The sequence below is a fragment of the Oncorhynchus clarkii genome, chromosome 16, assembly GCF_045791955.1.
Source record: "Oncorhynchus clarkii lewisi isolate Uvic-CL-2024 chromosome 16, UVic_Ocla_1.0, whole genome shotgun sequence".
NCBI classification, from domain to species: domain Eukaryota; kingdom Metazoa; phylum Chordata; class Actinopteri; order Salmoniformes; family Salmonidae; genus Oncorhynchus; species Oncorhynchus clarkii.
This window is the reverse complement of record NC_092162.1, coordinates 70,423,260-70,444,322: the sequence shown is the minus strand read 5'-3', so window position 1 is coordinate 70,444,322 and position 21,063 is coordinate 70,423,260. Positions and strand designations below refer to the sequence as shown.

Here is a 21,063-nt window from a genome sequence, read left to right as displayed (position 1 = left end):
TGTCTCTATGTGTCTCTGTGTGTCTCTGTGTGTCTCTATGTGTCTCTATGTGTCTCTATGTGTCTCTATGTGTCTCTGTGTCTCTATGTGTCTCTGTGTCTCTATGTGTCTCTATGTGTCTCTATGTGTCTCTATGTGTCTCTGTGTGTCTCTATGTGTCTCTATGTGTCTCTATGTGTCTCTATGTGTCTGTATGTGTCTTTGTGTGTCTCTGTGTGTCTCTGTGTGTCTCTATGTGTCTCTATGTGTCTCTGTGTGTCTCTGTGTGTCTCTGTGTGTCTCTATGTGTCTCTGTGTGTCTCTGTGTGTCTCTATGTGTCTCTATGTGTCTCTGTGTGTCTCTGTGTGTCTCTGTGTGTCTCTATGTGTCTCTATGTGTCTCTGTGTGTCTCTGTGTGTCTCTATGTGTCTCTATGTGTCTCTGTGTGTCTCTATGTGTCTGTATGTGTCTCTATGTGTCTCTATGTGTCTCTGTGTGTCTCTATGTGTCTGTATGTGTCTCTATGTGTCTCTATGTGTCTCTATGTGTCTCTGTGTGTCTCTGTGTGTCTCTATGTGTCTCTATGTGTCTCTATGTGTCTCTATGTGTCTCTGTGTCTCTATGTGTCTCTCTGTGTCTCTATGTGTCTCTATGTGTCTCTATGTGTCTCTATGTGTCTCTGTGTCTCTATGTGTCTCTATGTGTCTCTATGTGTCTCTGTGTGTCTCTATGTGTCTCTATGTGTCTCTATGTGTCTCTATGTGTCTCTGTGTGTCTCTATGTGTCTGTATGTGTCTCTATGTGTCTGTATGTGTCTCTGTGTCTCTATGTGTCTCTGTGTGTCTCTATGTGTCTCTATGTGTCTCTATGTGTCTCTGTGTCTCTATGTGTCTCTCTGTGTCTCTATGTGTCTCTATGTGTCTCTATGTGTCTATATGTGTCTCTGTGTCTCTATGTGTCTCTATGTGTCTCTATGTGTCTCTATGTGTCTCTATGTGTCTCTATGTGTCTCTATGTGTCTCTATGTGTCTCTGTGTGTCTCTATGTGTCTGTATGTGTCTCTATGTGTCTGTATGTGTCTCTGTGTCTCTATGTGTCTCTGTGTGTCTCTATGTGTCTCTATGTGTCTCTGTGTCTCTATGTGTCTCTATGTGTCTCTATGTGTCTCTATGTGTCTGTATGTGTCTCTATGTGTCTCTATGTGTCTCTATGTGTCTCTGTGTCTCTATGTGTCTCTGTGTCTCTATGTGTCTCTATGTGTCTCTATGTGTCTCTGTGTCTCTATGTGTCTCTGTGTCTCTATGTGTCTCTATGTGTCTCTATGTGTCTCTATGTGTCTCTGTGTCTCTATGTGTCTCTATGTGTCTCTGTGTCTCTGTGTCTCTATGTGTCTCTGTGTCTCTATGTGTCTCTGTGTCTCTATGTGTCTCTGTGTCTCTATGTGTCTCTATGTGTCTCTATGTGTCTCTATGTGTCTGTATGTGTCTCTATGTGTCTCTATGTGTCTCTATGTGTCTCTGTGTGTCTCTATGTGTCTCTGTGTCTCTATGTGTCTCTATGTGTCTCTATGTGTCTCTGTGTCTCTATGTGTCTCTGTGTCTCTATGTGTCTCTATGTGTCTCTATGTGTCTCTATGTGTCTCTATGTGTCTGTATGTGTCTCTGTGTCTCTATGTGTCTCTATGTGTCTCTATGTGTCTCTATGTGTCTGTATGTGTCTCTATGTGTCTCTATGTGTCTCTATGTGTCTCTATGTGTCTCTGTGTCTCTATGTGTCTCTATGTGTCTCTATGTGTCTCTATGTGTCTGTATGTGTCTCTGTGTCTCTATGTGTCTCTATGTGTCTCTATGTGTCTCTATGTGTCTCTATGTGTCTCTATGTGTCTCTGTGTCTCTATGTGTCTCTATGTGTCTGTATGTGTCTCTGTGTCTCTATGTGTCTCTATGTGTCTCTGTGTCTCTATGTGTCTCTATGTGTCTCTATGTGTCTCTATGTGTCTCTATGTGTCTCTATGTGTCTGTATGTGTCTCTGTGTCTCTATGTGTCTCTATGTGTCTCTGTGTCTCTATGTGTCTCTATGTGTCTGTATGTGTCTCTATGTGTCTCTATGTGTCTCTATGTGTCTCTATGTGTCTCTGTGTCTCTATGTGTCTCTATGTGTCTCTATGTGTCTCTATGTGTCTCTATGTGTCTCTATGTGTCTGTATGTGTCTCTGTGTCTCTATGTGTCTCTATGTGTCTCTATGTGTCTCTATGTGTCTGTATGTGTCTCTATGTGTCTCTATGTGTCTCTATGTGTCTCTATGTGTCTCTATGTGTCTCTGTGTCTCTATGTGTCTCTATGTGTCTGTATGTGTCTCTGTGTGTCTCTGTGTGTCTCTGTGTGTCTCTATGTGTCTCTATGTGTCTCTGTGTGTCTCTGTGTGTCTCTGTGTGTCTCTATGTGTCTCTATGTGTCTCTGTGTGTCTCTGTGTGTCTCTATGTGTCTCTATGTGTCTCTGTGTGTCTCTGTGTGTCTCTATGTGTCTCTATGTGTCTCTGTGTGTCTCTGTGTGTCTCTATGTGTCTCTATGTGTCTCTGTGTGTCTCTATGTGTCTGTATGTGTCTCTATGTGTCTCTATGTGTCTCTGTGTGTCTCTATGTGTCTGTATGTGTCTCTATGTGTCTCTATGTGTCTCTATGTGTCTCTATGTGTCTCTGTGTGTCTCTATGTGTCTCTATGTGTCTCTATGTGTCTCTATGTGTCTCTGTGTCTCTATGTGTCTCTCTGTGTCTCTATGTGTCTCTATGTGTCTCTATGTGTCTCTATGTGTCTCTGTGTCTCTATGTGTCTCTATGTGTCTCTGTGTGTCTCTGTGTGTCTCTATGTGTCTCTATGTGTCTCTATGTGTCTCTATGTGTCTCTATGTGTCTGTATGTGTCTCTATGTGTCTCTGTGTCTCTATGTGTCTCTGTGTGTCTCTATGTGTCTCTATGTGTCTCTATGTGTCTCTGTGTCTCTATGTGTCTCTATGTGTCTCTATGTGTCTCTATGTGTCTGTATGTGTCTCTATGTGTCTCTATGTGTCTCTATGTGTCTCTGTGTCTCTATGTGTCTCTGTGGCTCTATGTGTCTCTATGTGTCTCTATGTGTCTCTGTGTCTCTATGTGTCTCTGTGTCTCTATGTGTCTCTATGTGTCTCTATGTGTCTCTATGTGTCTCTATGTGTCTCTGTGTCTCTATGTGTCTCTATGTGTCTCTGTGTCTCTGTGTCTCTATGTGTCTCTGTGTCTCTATGTGTCTCTGTGTCTCTATGTGTCTCTGTGTCTCTATGTGTCTCTATGTGTCTGTATGTGTCTCTATGTGTCTCTATGTGTCTCTATGTGTCTCTATGTGTCTCTGTGTGTCTCTATGTGTCTCTGTGTCTCTATGTGTCTCTATGTGTCTCTATGTGTCTCTGTGTCTCTATGTGTCTCTGTGTCTCTATGTGTCTCTATGTGTCTCTATGTGTCTCTATGTGTCTCTATGTGTCTGTATGTGTCTGTATGTGTCTCTGTGTCTCTATGTGTCTCTATGTGTCTCTATGTGTCTCTATGTGTCTGTATGTGTCTCTATGTGTCTCTATGTGTCTCTATGTGTCTCTGTGTCTCTATGTGTCTCTATGTGTCTCTATGTGTCTCTATGTGTCTGTATGTGTCTCTGTGTCTCTATGTGTCTCTATGTGTCTCTATGTGTCTCTATGTGTCTCTATGTGTCTCTGTGTCTCTATGTGTCTCTATGTGTCTGTATGTGTCTCTGTGTCTCTATGTGTCTCTATGTGTCTCTGTGTCTCTATGTGTCTCTATGTGTCTCTATGTGTCTCTATGTGTCTCTATGTGTCTGTATGTGTCTCTGTGTCTCTATGTGTCTCTATGTGTCTCTGTGTCTCTATGTGTCTCTATGTGTCTCTGTGTGTCTGTATGTGTCTCTATGTGTCTCTATGTGTCTCTGTGTCTCTGTGTCTCTGTGTGTCTCTATGTGTCTCTATGTGTCTCTATGTGTCTCTATGTGTCTCTATGTGTCTGTATGTGTCTCTATGTGTCTCTATGTGTCTCTATGTGTCTCTATGTGTCTGTATGTGTCTCTATGTGTCTCTATGTGTCTCTATGTGTCTCTATGTGTCTCAATGTGTCTCTGTGTCTCTATGTGTCTCTATGTGTCTCTATGTGTCTCTATGTGTCTCTGTGTGTCTCTATGTGTCTGTATGTGTCTCTATGTGTCTCTGTGTGTCTCTGTGTGTCTCTATGTGTCTCTATGTGTCTCTATGTGTCTCTATGTGTCTCTGTGTGTCTCTATGTGTCTCTATGTGTCTCTGTGTCTCTATGTGTCTGTATGTGTCTCTATGTGTCTCTATGTGTCTCTATGTGTCTGTGTCTCTATGTGTCTCTATGTGTCTCTGTGTGTCTGTATGTGTCTCTATGTGTCTCTATGTGTCTCTGTGTCTCTGTGTCTCTGTGTGTCTCTATGTGTCTCTATGTGTCTCTGTGTCTCTATGTGTCTGTATGTGTCTCTATGTGTCTCTATGTGTCTCTATGTGTCTCTATGTGTCTCTGTGTGTCTCTATGTGTCTCTATGTGTCTCTATGTGTCTCTGTGTGTCTCTATGTGTCTCTATGTGTCTCTGTGTGTCTCTGTGTCTCTGTGTCTCTATGTGTCTCTATGTGTCTCTATGTGTCTGTGTCTCTATGTGTCTCTATGTGTCTCTATGTGTCTCTGTGTGTCTCTATGTGTCTCTATGTGTCTCTGTGTGTCTGTATGTGTCTCTATGTGTCTCTATGTGTCTCTGTGTCTCTGTGTCTCTGTGTGTCTCTATGTGTCTCTATGTGTCTGTGTCTCTCTGTGTTTCTGTGTCTATGTATGTGTCTCTGTGTCTCTCTGTGTCTCTATGTGCTTCTCTGTCTCTGTGTCTTTGTATGTGTCTCTGTGTCTCTCTGTGCCTCTCTGTCTCTGTGTCTATGTATGTGTCTCTGTGTCTCTATGTGCCTCTATGTGCCTCTCTGTCTATGTGTCTCTGTGTGTCTGTATGTGTCTCTATGTGTCTCTGTGTCTCTATGTCTCTGTGTGTCTCTGTGTCTGTATGTGTCTCTATGTGTCTCTGTGTCTCTGTGTGTCTTTGTCTCTGTGTATCTCTGTGTCTCTCTGTGTTTCTGTGTCTATGTATGTGTCTCTGTGTCTCTCTGTGTCTCTATGTGCCTCTCTGTCTCTGTGTCTTTGTATGTGTCTCTGTGTCTCTCTGTGTGTCTCTATGTGTCTCTGTGTCTCTGTGTGTCTCTGTGCGTCTCTGTGTGTATCTTTGTCTCTGTCTCTATGTGTCTCTGTGTGTCTCTGAGTGTCTCTATGTGTCTATATGTGTCTATGTGTCTCTATGTGTCTCTGTGTGTCTCTATGTGTCTCTATGTGTCTCTGAGTGTCTCTCTGTGTCTCTATGTGTCTCTGAGTGTCTCTATGTGTCTCTATGTGTCTCTGTGTCTCTATGTGTCTCTGTGTCTCTATGTGTCTCTATGTGTCTCTATGTGTCTCTATGTGTCTCTGTGTCTCTATGTGTCTCTATGTGTCTCTATGTGTCTCTGTGTCTCTATGTGTCTCTATGTGTCTCTATGTGTCTCTGTGTCTCTATGTGTCTCTGTGTCTCTATGTGTCTCTATGTGTCTCTATGTGTCTCTATGTGTCTCTGTGTCTCTATGTGTCTCTGTGTCTCTATGTGTCTCTGTGTCTCTATGTGTCTCTATGTGTCTCTATGTGTCTCTATGTGTCTCTGTGTCTCTATGTGTCTCTGTGTCTCTATGTGTCTCTATGTGTCTCTATGTGTCTCTGAGTATGGTTTGAACCAGATGATTGTGTAATAAAAAAGAAGACCACCCCCCTCCTTCCCCCTGCCCCTCCCCCTCCCCCACCTCCTTCTCTCTCACATTAATAAAATTAAAGGGCCAGTGTGTGTATATATTTCACCTCCTGTCATTGGTGGGGCTGTATTCTCTCGGAACATGCAGGGATGCGTTGTTGTGATGTGAAAACAATGTCTCTATGTCTAAAATATGTCCCAATTTCCCAACCAAGTTGATAATGTTAGAAATAGCCAGAAAAAAATTGATAAATAAGAAAAGGGAATTTTTCTCATCTGCACTTTCAAGACACGGCAAAAACGTAAACACAATGTTAACGTAGTCTTTTTAACACACCATTATCTGATAGTGAAGAGAAAAGGGTCACCCCTTTAAGGCATTCAGATCAAATGTGGTGAATTGTGACATTGTGCTTGAAAAGAGAGAAGAAGAGGGGATACAGACGAGGGGATACAGACGAGGGGATACAGACGAGGGGATACAGACGAAGGGATACAGAAGAGAGGGGATACAGAAGAGGGGATACAGAAGAGGGGATACAGACGAGGGGATACAGAAGAGGGGATACAGACGAGGGGATACAGACGAGGGGATACAGACGAGGGGATACAGACAAGGGGATACAGAAGAGAGGGGATACAGAAGAGGGGATACAGAAGAGGGGATACAGACGAGGGGATACAGAAGAGGGGATACAGACGAGGGGATACAGAGGAGGGGATACAGAGGAGGGGATACAGAATAGAGGGGATACAGAAGAGGGGATACAGATGAGGGGATACAGAAGAGGGGATACAGACGAGGGGATACAGAATAGGGGATACAGACGAGGGGATACAGAGGAGGGGATACAGAGGAGGGGATACAGAAGAGGGGATACAGAAGAGGGGATACAGAAGAGGGGATACAGATGAGGGGATACAGAAGAGGGGATACAGAAGAGAGGGGATACAGAAGAGGGGATACAGAAGAGAGGGGATACAGACGAGGGGATACAGAATAGGGGATACAGAGGAGGGGATACAGAGGAGGGGATACAGAATAGAGGGGATACAGAAGAGGGGATACAGAAGAGGGGATACAGAAGAGAGGGGATACAGAGGAGGGGATACAGAAGAGGGGATACAGAAGAGGGGATACAGAAGAGGGGATACAGAAGAGAGGGGATACAGAAGAGGGGATACAGAAGAGGGGATACAGAGGAGGGGATACAGACGAGGGGAAACAGAAGAGGGGATACAGAAGAGGGGATACAGAAGAGGGGATACAGACGAGGGGATACAGAATAGGGGATACAGAGGAGGGGATACAGAAGAGGGGATACAGAAGAGGGGATACAGAAGAGGGGATACAGAGGAGGGGATACAGAAGAGGGGATACAGACGAGGGGATACAGACGAGGGGATACAGAAGAGGGGATACAGAAGAGGGGATACAGAGGAGGGGATACAGCTGATCTGACAGAGGTCTGAATGCTCTCTCAACGTAGACGAGTGAAGAATGAATACGGTTTCGTTCTTATCAATCAGCCAATCAGGAGCTTTTGACAAGATCACGAGAGGACAATGGTTCCTTGGACAATGGCCACTGTCATTGTTATCAGATGGGACCTCTGAAGTTTAGTTAGCTATTTATTCTCCTCAAACAGATTAAGCAACACGCGTCACATCATGCATGTATGTAACAGGTACACATGGAAGAGAGGTCAGCGCTCCTCGGGGACATTGTGTGTAATAATCATGCCATTCCTTCTGACTGGACGCGTTCCAGTTTCAATTAGCAGCCATGTTGAGAAGAACGAAGCCAGGAAACTCTCTCAAGCATCAGAGGTTAATCAGTTCTTTAACAAGCATCCCACAGCTGTGAGAGTAATTCTACTGTGCTATTAAATGGTCAAGAGTAGTGCACTATATATATGGAATTACCCTGTGTCTATGGTCAAGAGTAGTGCACTATATATAGTGAATTAGAGTGAAATTTGGAACGCACCCTGTGTCTATGGTAAGACTAGTGCACTATATATAGGGAATTACCCTGTGTCTATGGTAAGACTAGTGCACTATATATAGGGAATTACCCTGTGTCTATGGTAAGACTAGTGCACTATATATAGGGAATTACCCTGTGTCTATGGTAAGAGTAGTGCACTATATATAGGGAATTACCACTATGTCTATGGTAAGAGTAGTGCACTATATATAGGGAATTACCACTATGTCTATGGTAAGAGTAGTGCACTATATATATGGAATTACACTGTGTCTATGGTCAAGAGTAGTGCACTATATATAGTGAATTAGAGTGAAATTTGGAACGCACCCTGTGTCTATGGTAAGACTAGTGCACTATATATAGGGAATTACCCTGTGTCTATGGTAAGACTAGTGCACTATATATAGGGAATTACCCTGTGTCTATGGTAAGACTAGTGCACTATATATAGGGAATTACCCTGTGTCTATGGTAAGAGTAGTGCACTATATATAGGGAATTAGGGTGCAATTTGGAACGCACACTGTGTCTATGGTAAGAGTAGTGCACTATATATAGTGAATTAGGGTGAAATTTGGGTTGCATTGCTGCTGCATCTGCTCCAAAAAAAAACTCGAAGGCCAATTTTCATCTCGCTGAGTCGCGCTCTCTGTATCGTAACCACGTTAACTTAACACCTAGCAACCTCGTCGAGAGGTCCAGATCCCTTTGAGTAACAGCTTAATGTTTAATCAATAGACACGGGTAACATTTTGCTCAACACTGACAGGTATATAAGGCACTACGATGCAGTTATAATGCCTTTATATACGATTTGTTCTAAGCTCGTATGCCAATATTATAATGCATTAGTAGCATCTTATAATGCCCCTCTAGACGGTTAAACAGCTCCTTTATGATCTGACCCCTGACGCTGCTCGTGATGGGATCTGACTGCATTTGTGTCCGTCACACTCCACCTAGAGTCTACAACGTTGTATTACACAGACTACACAAGCAGGTCCAATACATAACATCACACAGACTACGGTGTACATAACATCATACAGACTACGGTGTACATAACATCACACAGACTACGGTGTACATAACATCACACAGACTGCGGTGTACATAACATCACACAGACTACGGTGTACATAACATCACACAGACTACGGTGTACATGACATCACACAGACTACGGTGTACATAACATCACACAGACTACGGTGTACATAACATCACACAGACTACGGTGTACATAACATCACACAGACTACGGTGTACATAACATCACACAGACTACGGTGTACATGACATCACACAGACTACGGTGTACATGACATCACACAGACTACGGTGTACATAACATCACACAGACTACGGTGTACATGACATCACACAGACTACGGTGTACATGACATCACACAGACTACGGTGTACATAACATCACACAGACTACGGTGTACATAACATCACACAGACTACGGTGTACATAACATCACACAGCGTGTTCAAACACAAAAACCAAACTGCTTTTAAGGCATTTTTTTTTTTAAAGCAGCAAGAATACTCATCATATTTACAAACTCCCCTCCCCTCTCAACCCAACCACATAAAGACATTTTTTGACCTATCAAAACACAACAAAAGTGAGAAGTTATGATGAATATTTCTACAGTACCTCTTCAACTGTTTCCTCTTTTCCCCCCCAAAAAAAAATAAATCAGGTACTTGGCTGTCTTGAGACATGAGGTGGAGTGAAGTAATATGAGGGAACTAAAACCCATCAGGGGATCCTCATATCTCTACACCCAGTCCTCTATCAACTACTGTATGAGTGATAGCAGCAGGGAGCCTACAATATGGGTCCACAGGTTAGTCACATGCCATTGACATAGGTAATCTCGAGGGTGAGCCTGGACAGAGAGACAGAGAGACAGAGAGACAGAGAGAGAGACTGAGTGAGAGAGAGAGAGATAGATAGAGAGAGAGAGAGAGAGAGAGAGAGACTGAGAGACAGAGAGAGAGACTGAGAAAGAGAGAGAGAGAGAGAGAGAGACTGAGAGAGAGAGAGACTGAGAGAGAGACTGAGAGAGAGAGAGAGACTGAGAGAGAGACTGAGAGAGAGAGAGAGAGAGAGAGACTGAGAGAGAGAGAGAGAGAGAGACTGAGAGAGAGACTGAGAGAGAGAGAGAGAGACTGAGAGAGAGACTGAGAGACTGAGAGAGACTGAGAGACTGAGAGAGAGACTGAGAGACTGAGAGAGACTGAGAGACTGAGAGAGAGAGAGAGAGAGAGAGAGAGAGAGAGAGAGAGAGAGAGAGAGAGAGAGAGAGAGAGAGAGACTGAGAGAGAGACTGAGAGAGAGACTGAGAGAGACTGAGAGAGAGAGACTGAGAGAGAGAGACTGAGAGAGAGACTGAGAGAGAGAGAGACTGAGAGAGAGAGAGACTGAGAGAGAGAGAGACTGAGAGAGAGAGAGAGAGACTGAGAGAGAGACAGAGAGAGAGAGAGAGAAAGAGAGAGAGAGACTGAGAGAGAGACTGAGAGAGAGACAGAGAGAGAGAGAGAGAGACTGAGAGAGAGACTGAGAGAGAGAGAGACTGAGAGAGAGAGAGACTGAGAGAGAGAGAGAGAGAGAGAGAGAGAGAGAGAGAGAGAGAGAGAGAGAGAGAGACTGAGAGAGAGAGAGAGACTGAGTGAGAGGGAGAGAGAGACTGAGAGAGAGCGAGAGACTGAGCGAGAGAGAGAGACTGAGAGAGAGAGACTGAGAGATCCATGAAGCTGTTGTGTCAATGGAGGGGTGTCTGGGTATTAAGGGTCATTCTGTATATAGACATTTGAATCATCTGGTGGTGGGAGCTATTTAAGTGATAATGCCCGAGAAGCCGGTGTTTGGAGGATGTATTGGGCACGGGTGTTGTTAGGACCTAGACAAAGTCGAAACTGTGCCAATATATTCTCCAAACACGCCGGCTTCTAGGGCACTTTTAGACAATGGTTTACCAACATATTAAAATAATGATTGACATACTTTCATAAAAATTGTTTTTAAAATGTTATTGTGATAAATGTACTCGTACTGTTTCATCCTTCCACAAGATATAGTCCCGACACAAATCTAGGGTTGCTAGCCAAGCCGGCTGGTTGTTTCGTTCTATCGATTCGGTTTCCAGAGATGAGACACAGTTGTTCGTTCTAAATGTTCCATTGCCATACTGGCTGGCAACATTCTTATCCCTTACTAGCTAGCTAGCTAGCCAACTGCGGCAGACTTTCAGTCACGTTAAAAAGAGCAGCTAAAATAACAGCAAAGTAGCTGCATTCGCATTTGTTAAAGCTGTTTTCTAGTGACATTTATTTGGATACATCCATAACAATGAGCTAACGAGGCGTGATTTCACCTGGCATAGAAAATGTGCTCTCTCATCAGGACACTATTGTTCAGAGGAGCTAGCCAACAACACAGCTAACACATTCACTTCAATTGACATTTCTTTGTATATAGCCATAAAAATGATGCCTGCTGATTCATGATTTCGACCGGCTGCTTAAAGCTGTCTGCCTCTCTCTCTCGTCCCGACTCCCAACATGTTCATTACTATGGGTCAGCTGGAGATCGAATTTCAATATTGAAACAATGCTGCAAATGTCGGAGACAGAGAGAAAGGTTTATTACAAATCTCTGCTGTTGAAAACCAAATGTTAGTCTAAAATAAATGTGAGATAATGTCTGGATGCTTTTTATAGTGGAGATCAAGGTTATAAATTGCCTGGCTGGGCTGATGAGACAGTGTATTGCATAGTTATTGATCAATAGTTATTGATCTCATAGTTATTTATCCATAGTTACTGATCCATAGTTATTGATCTCATAGTTATTGATCCATAGTTACTGATCCATAGTTATTGATCCCATAGTTATTGGTCCATAGTTATTAATCCCATAGTTATTGATCCATAGTTATTAATCATATAGTTATTGATCCATAATTATTAATCCCATTTTTATTGATCCATAATTATTAATCCCATAGTTATTGATCCATAGTTATGAATCCTATAGTTATTAATCCCATAGTTATTGATCCATAGTTATTAATCCTATAATTATTAATCCCATATTTATTGATCCATAGTTACTGATCCATAGTTATTGATCCCATAGTTATTGATCCCATAGTCATTGATCCATAGTCATTGATCCATAGTTATTAATCCATAGTTATTAATCCCATAGTTATTGATCCATAGTCATTAATCCCATAGTTATTGATCCCATAGTTATTGATCCATAGTTATTAATCCCATAGTTATTGATCCATAGTTATTAATCCTATAGTTATTGATCCATAATTATTAATCCCACATTTATTGATCCATAATTATTAATCCCATAGTTATTGATCCATAGTTATTAATCCTATAGTTATTGATCCATAGTCATTAATCCCATAGTTATTGATCCATAGTTATTTATCCATAGTTATTAATCCCATAGTTATTAATCCCATAGTTATTAATCTCATAGTTATTAATCCCATAGTTATTAATCCTATAGTTATTGATCCATAGTCATTAATCCCATAGTTATTGATCCCATAGTTATTGGTCCATAGTTATTAATCCCATAGTTATTGATCCATAGTTATTAATCATATAGTTATTGATCCATAATTATTAATCCCATTTTTATTGATCCATAATTATTAATCCCATAGTTATTGATCCATAGTTATGAATCCTATAGTTATTAATCCCATAGTTATTGATCCATAGTTATTAATCCTATAATTATTAATCCCATATTTATTGATCCATAATTATTAATCCTATAGTTATTGATCCATAATTATTAATCCCATATTTATTGATCCATAATTATTAATCCCATTTTTATTGATCCATAATTATTAATCCCATAGTTATTGATCCATAGTTATTAATCCTATAGTTATTGATCCATAGTTATTGGGGAAAAACGCCTCTGAGCTGTCATACATAAACACACCGAAACCAATAGTGGGAATGATCAATAATTATTATCAATAATTATTAGGTAATCCTCAGATTAAATCTAATCTAAGGTTACAATACTCACCCTCCCATTATGGCCACCACAGTGTTAGCCGTAAGCTCCCAGGTTCTGTGGGGCCCACTCTACACCACTATTCCTTTACTCTGATACAACCTCAAGTGGAAAGGGGAGTGTCTACACTCTTTGACCTCAACACAAGGCCTACATTATATTTCAAAACAAATCTATGGGGACCATGAGGCCCTTTGCTCCATAGAAATATAATCTCTAGAAAGGGCTTGGAACCTTTAACCCTGGCAATTTGACTGATAAACTGAATTTATTCTATTTCTATGCTTTGCTCCACTAGGAATACGTCAAGTCTACTTTGACCAGACACATATCCATCCCTCTCTCTCTCTCTCTCTCTCTCTCTCTCTCTCTCTGTCTCTCTCTCTCTCTCTCTCTCTCTCTCTCCCTCTCCCCCCTCTCTCTCTCTCTCTCTCTCTCTCTCTCTCTCCCCTCCCCTCCCTCCCCTGTTTAAATTGACCAGATGGTGACATATTTGAAATGAATCATCTCTTTTTAGAACATTCTCTCTCTGGGTCTATCCAATATAATGTACCAGGTTCACCACCAGGACACATGGTGCGTGGAGAGGTGTTAATACCAAGCCAACCGTTTCTCTGCTTAAACTGTTATGATTCATCCTGACAGTTCATCCACTCCAGGCTCACTACCACAGCTCTTCCAGTTCCAACCTGTTGCCTCATTCAATCCAAAGACAACTTCCACACCGAATGGACAATAAAGTTGTTCAAAGGACTTTTTGTTGTTGCGGGAGGCAAAGATCGAGTCATGCGTCCTCCGAAACATGACCCGCCAAACCGCGCTTCTTAACATTCGCACTCTTAACTTCTCTAGGGTAGGGGGCAGCATTGGGAATTTTGGATGAAAAGCGTGCCCAAATTAAACTGCCTGCTACTCAGCCATAAAAGCTATTATATGCATATAATTAGTAGATTTAGTAGATTAGTAAACTCTGAAGTTTCTAGAACTGTTTGAATGATGTTTGTGAGTATAACAGAACTCATATGGCAGGCAAAAACCTGAGAAAAAATCCAACCAGGAAGTGGGAAATCTGAGGTTTGTAGTTTTTCAACTCTTTGCCTATCGAATATACAGTGTCTATGGGGTCATATTGCACTTCCTAAGGCTTCTACTAGATGTCAACAGTCATTAGAGCTTTGTTTGATGCTTCTACTGTGAAGTGGGGGCGAATGAGAGGGGATTGAGTCAGAGGTCTGCCAGAGAGTCATGAGCTGACCACGCGCGTTCAAGTGAGAGTTAGCTTGCGTTCCATTGCAATTCTAAAGACAAAGGAATTCTCTGGTTGGAACATGATTGAAGATTTATGTTAAAAACATCCTAAAGATTGAATCTTTACATCGTTTGACATGTTTGTACGGACTGTAACGGAAACTTTTTACTTTTCGTCTGCACCTAGTGAACACGCCTCATGAATTTTGATTACTGGGCTAAACGCGCAAACAAAAAGGAGATATTTGGACATAAATGATGGACTTTATCGAACAAATCAAACATTTATTGTGGAACTGGGATTCCTGGGAGTGCATTCCGATGAAGCTCATCAAAGGTAAGTGAATATTTATGATGCTATTTCTGACTTCTGTTGACTACACAACATGGCGGATATCTGTTTGGGTTGTTTTGGTCTCTGAGCGCTGTACTCAGATTATTGCATGGTGTGCTTTTTTCATAAAGTTTTTTTGAAATCTGACACAGCGGTTGCATTAAGGAGAAGTGGATCTAAAATTCCATGCATGACACTTGTATCTTTTAGCAATGTTTATTATGAGTATTTCTGTAAATTGATGTGGCTCTCTGCAAAATCACCGGATGTTTTGGAACTACTGAAAATAACGCGCCAATGTAAACTGAGATTTTTGGATATAAATATGAACTTTACCAAACAAAACATACATGTATTGTGTAACATGAAGTCCTATGAGTGTCATCTGATGAAGATCATCAAAGGTTAGTGATTAATTTTATCTCTATTTCTGCTTTTTATGACTCCTCTCTTTGGCTGGAAAAATGGCTGTGTTTTTCTGTGACTTGGCTCTGACCTAACATGATCGCTTGGTGTGCTTTCGTCATAAAGCCTTTTTGAAATCGGACACTGTGGCTGGATTTACAACAAGTGTATCCTTAAAATTGTATAAAATACTTGTATGTTTGAGGAATTTTAATTATGGGATTTCTGTTGTTTTAAATTTGCCGCCCTGCAGTTTCACTGGCTGGTGACTAGGTGGGACGCTAGTTCAACTGACGACTGAGGTCAGCCTGCAGGCATCCGCCCGCCACAAGGAGTTGCTAGAGAGCGATGAGCCAAGTAAAGCACCACTGGCCAAACCCTCCCCTGACCATTTTGCACTCCTGATCACAGCTGGTTGTGATACAGCCCGGGATCGATCCTGGGTTTGTAGTGACACCTCTAGCACTTCAATGCAGTGCTTTAGACCGCTGCGACACTCAGGAGGCCTAAAAACAGGAACTTTTAGACTTTTACTCAAGTAGCATTTTACTTGAATCATTTTCTATTAAGGTATCTTTACTTTTACTCAAAAATGACAATTTAATACTTTCTCCAAGACTAGTGACAAGAGACTACTGAAGAGGCTTGTGTGACAGACAGACAGACAGACAGACAGACAGACAGACAGACAGGCAGGCAGGCAGGCAGGCAGGCAGACAACTTTACTCTCCTTTTCTCCCCTTTCTATCCAAGCTGTGTCTTGACAACCCAGGAAGTGATGCTGCATCTTGACTAAACAGGGAGTGAAGCTGCATATTGACAACACAGGAAGTGATGCTGCATATTGACAACACAGGAAGTGATGCTGCATCTTGACTACACAGGGAGTGAAGCTGCATATTGACAACACAGGGAGTGAAGCTGCATATTGACAACACAGGAAGTGAAGCTGCATCTTGACAACACAGGAAGTGAAGCTGCATCTTGACAACACAGGAAGTGAAGCTGCATCTTGACAACACAGGAAGTGAAAAAGAAAAATAATAAAAGCCACTGTACATTTGAAGTTGACTGTTATTAGGAATAGGCTGGTTTGCTGGGTCCTCCATATTACGTCACACGCCAGCAAATGTTTTTTTTCCGGCAGGATTTTGGCATTCTTCGGAATTCTGATCAGTTTGAATGTAATTACTCTAAAAATTGAAAAGTGAGATGTAATTTTGCGTTGGGACTTTTAATGCGTATTCTAGTGCAAGTCCATATGTTACGTGTGATTACGTTTATTCTACCTACCCATTAAGCAAATTAATTCTTGCACAGACGTAAATGCTCTGCTTTTTTTTAAATGATAAATGTGTTTATTTAATAACATGTAAACAGATCACAAAATTCCAATTATCTAACCGGTAGTGGCGTTTTGACATCTGATGTGTTGTTGGCTACTGGGCTAGGTGTTAATAACACATGGTCTGGGACTGGAGAGGCACACGGCCCACTCAGTTGAGTTATTGACACAGCATTGTTCTGTTCAGTGCCACTGACACGGCCTGCAACGAAAACATGCGGTCTCTCCTTCACTGCAGCCGAGGTGAGTAAGACATTTAAACGTGTTAACCCTCGCAAGGCTGCAGGCCCAGACGGCATCCCCAGCCGCGCCCTCAGAGCATGCGCAGACCAGCTGGCCGGTGTGTTTACGGACATATTCAATCAATCCCTATACCAGTCTGCTGTTCCCACATGCTTCAAGAGGGCCACCATTGTTCCTGTTCCCAAGAAAGCTAAGGTAACTGAGCTAAACGACTACCGCCCCGTAGCACTCACATCCGTCATCATGAAGTGCTTTGAGAGACTAGTCAAGAACCATATCACCTCCACCCTACCTGTCACCCTAGACCCACTCCAATTTGCTTACCGCCCAAATAGGTCCACAGACGATGCAATCTCAACCACACTGCACACTGCCCTAACCCATCTGGACAAGAGGAATACCTATGTGAGAATGCTGTTCATCGACTACAGCTCGGCATTCAACACCATAGTACCCTCCAAGCTCGTCATCAAGCTCGAGACCCTGGGTCTCGACCCCGCCCTGTGCAACTGGGTACTGGACTTCCTGACGGGCCGCCCCCAGGTGGTGAGGGTAGGCAACAACATCTCCTCCCCGCTAATCCTCAACACTGGGGCCCCACAAGGGTGCGTTCTGAGCCCTCTCCTGTACTCCCTGTTCACCCACGACTGCGTGGCCACGCACGCCTCCAACTCAATCATCAAGTTTGCGGACGACACAACAGTGGTAGGCTTGATTACCAACAACGACGAGACGGCCTACAGGGAGGAGGTGAGGGCCCTCGGAGTGTGGTGTCAGGAAAATAACCTCACACTCAACGTCAACAAAACTAAGGAGATGATTGTGGACTTCAGGAAACAGCAGAGGGAACACCCCCCTATCCACATCGATGGAACAGTAGTGGAGAGGGTAGCAAGTTTTAAGTTCCTCGGCATACACATCACAGACAAACTGAATTGGTCCACTCACACAGACAGCATCGTGAAGAAGGCGCAGCAGCGCCTCTTCAACCTCAGGAGGCTGAAGAAATTTGGCTTGTCACCAAAAGCACTCACAAACTTCTACAGATGCACAATCGAGAGCATCCTGGCGGGCTGTATCACCGCCTGGTATGGCAACTGCACCGCCCTCAACCGTAAGGCTCTCCAGAGGGTAGTGAGGTCTGCACAACGCATCACCGGGGGCAAACTACCTGCATGTTGCATGTTGAATATAATGAAAATATTGTGTTTTTTAAAATGTTTTTTTTTTTTTTTACCCAGAATTCAGAATGGCCATCAGTGCATGAAACCTATGTCAGCTACCTCCTCTGTTTCACAACATTCACATAGTCCTACACAACAGGAATGTGCTATTCCTCATTTGCATAACATTTTCAAGAAATAACTGAACTGTGTTTTTTCCCCACTGAAACTGCAGGAAGAATATGCAGGAATTAAGCAGATTAGGGTGTTGCATCTTTCACCAAGTAATAGTCTAAGACACAATTCTATGTTATATCTATTATATACTGTTCTATCATTTTATTTTATGTATATTTTTTTAAACCTTTATTTAACCAGGCAAGTCAGTTAAGAACAAATTCTTATTTTCAATGACTGCCTACCAGGGAACAGTGGGTTAAATGCCTGTTCAGGGGCAGAACGACAGATTTGTACCTTGTCAGCTCGGGGGTTTGAACTTTCAACCTTCAGGTTACTAGTCCAACGCTCTAACCTGCCGCCCTGATCATTCTACCTTTCCATTCTAGATCTTCTATTTCACAGGAGGCTGCTGAGGGGAGGACAACTCATAATAATGGCCTGGAACGGAGCGAATATAGACCAAGTGGTAACCAGGTGGAAACTAGGTGGAAACCAAGTGGTAACCAGGTGGAAACTAGGTGGAAACCAAGTGGTAACCAGGTGGAAACTAGGTGGAAACCAAGTGGTAACCGGGTGGTAACTGGGTGGAAACCAAGTGGTAACCAGGTGGAAACTAGGTGGAAATCAAGTGGTAACCAGGTGGAAACTAGGTGGAAACCAAGTGGTAACCAGGTGGAAACTAGTTGGAAATCAAGTGGTAACCAGGTGGAAACTAGGTGGAAACCAAGTGGTAACCAGGTGGAAACTGGGTGGAAACCAAGTGGTAACCAGGTGGTAACCAGGTGGAAACTAGGTGGAAATCAAGTGGTAACCAGGTGGAAACTAGGTGGAAATCAAGTGGTAACCGGGTGGTAACTGGGTGGAAACCAAGTGGTAACCAGGTGGAAACTAGGTGGAAATCAAGTGGTAACCAGGTGGAAACTAGGTGGAAACCAAGTGGTAACCAGGTGGAAACTAGGTGGAAAGCAAGTGGTAACCAGGTGGAAACTGGGTGGAAGCCAAGTGGTAACCAGGTGGTAACCAGGTGGAAACTAGGTGGAAATCAAGTGGTAACCAGGTGGAAACTAGGTGGAAACCAAGTGGTAACCAGGTGGAAACTAGGTGGAAATCAAGTGGTAACCAGGTGGAAACTAGGTGGAAACCAAGTGGTAACCAGGTGGAAACTGGGTGGAAACCAAGTGGTAACCAGGTGGAAACTAGGTGGAAATCAAGTGGTAACCAGGTGGAAACTAGGTGGAAACCACGTGGTAACCAGGTGGAAACTAGGTGGAAATCAAGTGGTAACCAGGTGGAAACTAGGTGGAAACCAAGTGGTAACCAGGTGGAAACCAAGTGGTAACCAGGTGGAAACTAGGTGGAAACCAAGTGGTAACCGGGTGGAAACTAGGTGGAAACCAAGTGGTAACCAGGTGGAAACTAGGTGGAAACCAAGTGGTAACCGGGTGGTAACCAGGTGATGATTTAGATACCATTCCACTCATACCACAAACCCGTCCTCTCCAATTAAGGTGCCGCCAACCTCCTGTGATATCTAGGGTTCTAGATCTCAGAAGATGTCAGATAGATCCTCTGTTCTGTAGCGGTGATGCCGGTGTGATTGGCGTACAGTTGGCGTACTGTGCATATAGTGATACAGCACAGTTAATCCTCTCGTTCAGTTATAGGGATCAACGAGAATCACAGAATCACTGGTGCAGCAAGGTTACAGCATATTTCACTCCATCACAGAGAGACTGCCTCTGGGTCCACTGAATTATCCAAGCGTAGAATACGGATCGAGTCTGGCTTGAATCTCACCGTTTTGTGGAAAACTAACGATAAGCAAAAACGACAACAATTCTATATTTACTTCTAAAGAACCATCTAGCAAAAATGAAAATCACTGAACGCAAGGAATCCATGGTGCTTTTTTTGGGATACTAAATATTTAGTTGAGAAAATTCTCCTCCTTTCCCCTCGATCAACAGGTGTCGAGCTCCCCAAACTATTAGAGGAAAAACGTCGTCATGGAAACTCTGCCTTCATCATATTCCCTACACCTACTAAATGGACTGAACGCTTCGATGTAAGCAGGACATAATCCTGCAAGGTAATTAAGTAACTGACAACAGTAAAATAGATTTGATCTTAATGAGAATAACCTGCATCCTCTCATCAATCATACATACACAACACACTCAGTCACAGATAACATGGTATATAAACTACCCACTACCCCTCCATCCCCATCCCCTGGTCCCTCTCCTTACATGGGCTGGATGAGTACTGCAGGCTGCCCCTCTTCCTGAAGGGGGACTGGGATTTGGGTTTGGCCCCGGGTCCAGACCCTGCTCCTGGGGACGGGTTGGACGACATCTTCCCTGGCTGGTTCAGTCAAGAAAGAAGAGACCAGCACAGCACGGTGGAGCTGGAGCAGACTGCAGAGGTAGAGTCAGGGAGCCTCGAAGTAAGAGAGAGAGATAGAGCGAGAGGGAGAGATAGAGAGGAGAGAGATAGAGAGAGAGGGAGAGAGCGAGAGGGAGAGATAGAGAGGAGAGAGATAGAGAGAGAGACAGAGAGAGAGACAGATAGATATATAGATATATAGATAGATAGATAGATAGATAGATAGATAGATAGATAGATAGATAGATAGATAGATAGATAGATAGATAGATAGAAGCAGCACAGATGCTGAGAGAGGGAGCGAGCCGTGGGGGTGTGTGTGGGAGGGGGATGTTCAAGTGTGGACTGCTGTACTGTGCTGCTCCTGTTCTGCTCTCATGCTGCAGTAAGGCTGCCTCCTCCTACTGTACATCCCACAGTACTCCATCCCATTCCTGTATGTGTAACACTGATTGTGTGTGTGTGCGTAACACTAATTGTGTGTGTGTTTGTGTGTGTGTGTGTGTGTGTGTGTGTGACACTAATTGTGTGTGTGAGTGTGTGTAACACTGATTGTGTGCATGTGCGTGTGCGTGTGTGTGTGTGTGTGTGTAACACTAATTGTGTGTGTGAGTGTGTGTAACACTGATTGTGTGTGTGTTCTATGCCTGGATGCGGTGTTGACAGTGCTGCTGGGGGCGTGACAGAGCTACTCAACGTTACACACAACACGACTCCAGCCAGCTCCATTATGCTCTGCTCTGTTCTGTTGCCCAGGCAACCATCAGGTGGAGAAAGAGTCATCCAATGGGAAAATGAGAAGTAGACATGAATGACTCTGACTGATAGTCAAACAATAACAACAACAGCTA

General features: G+C 43.1%; 1 protein-coding gene across 1 annotated transcript in view; it reads right to left on the bottom strand.

Moving 5' to 3' along the window:
- The window catches only part of LOC139367785 (AMP deaminase 2-like), a 62,846-nt gene extending 42,477 nt beyond the window's left edge, over window positions 1-20,369 (bottom strand). Inside the window, exon 1 of the mRNA XM_071106117.1 lies at window positions 20,077-20,369. Within this exon, the coding sequence (XP_070962218.1) occupies window positions 20,077-20,182 (106 nt within the window). The 5' untranslated portion in view covers window positions 20,183-20,369. The remainder of the gene's footprint in view (window positions 1-20,076) is intronic.
- Window positions 20,370-21,063: the final 694 nt, after the last annotated feature.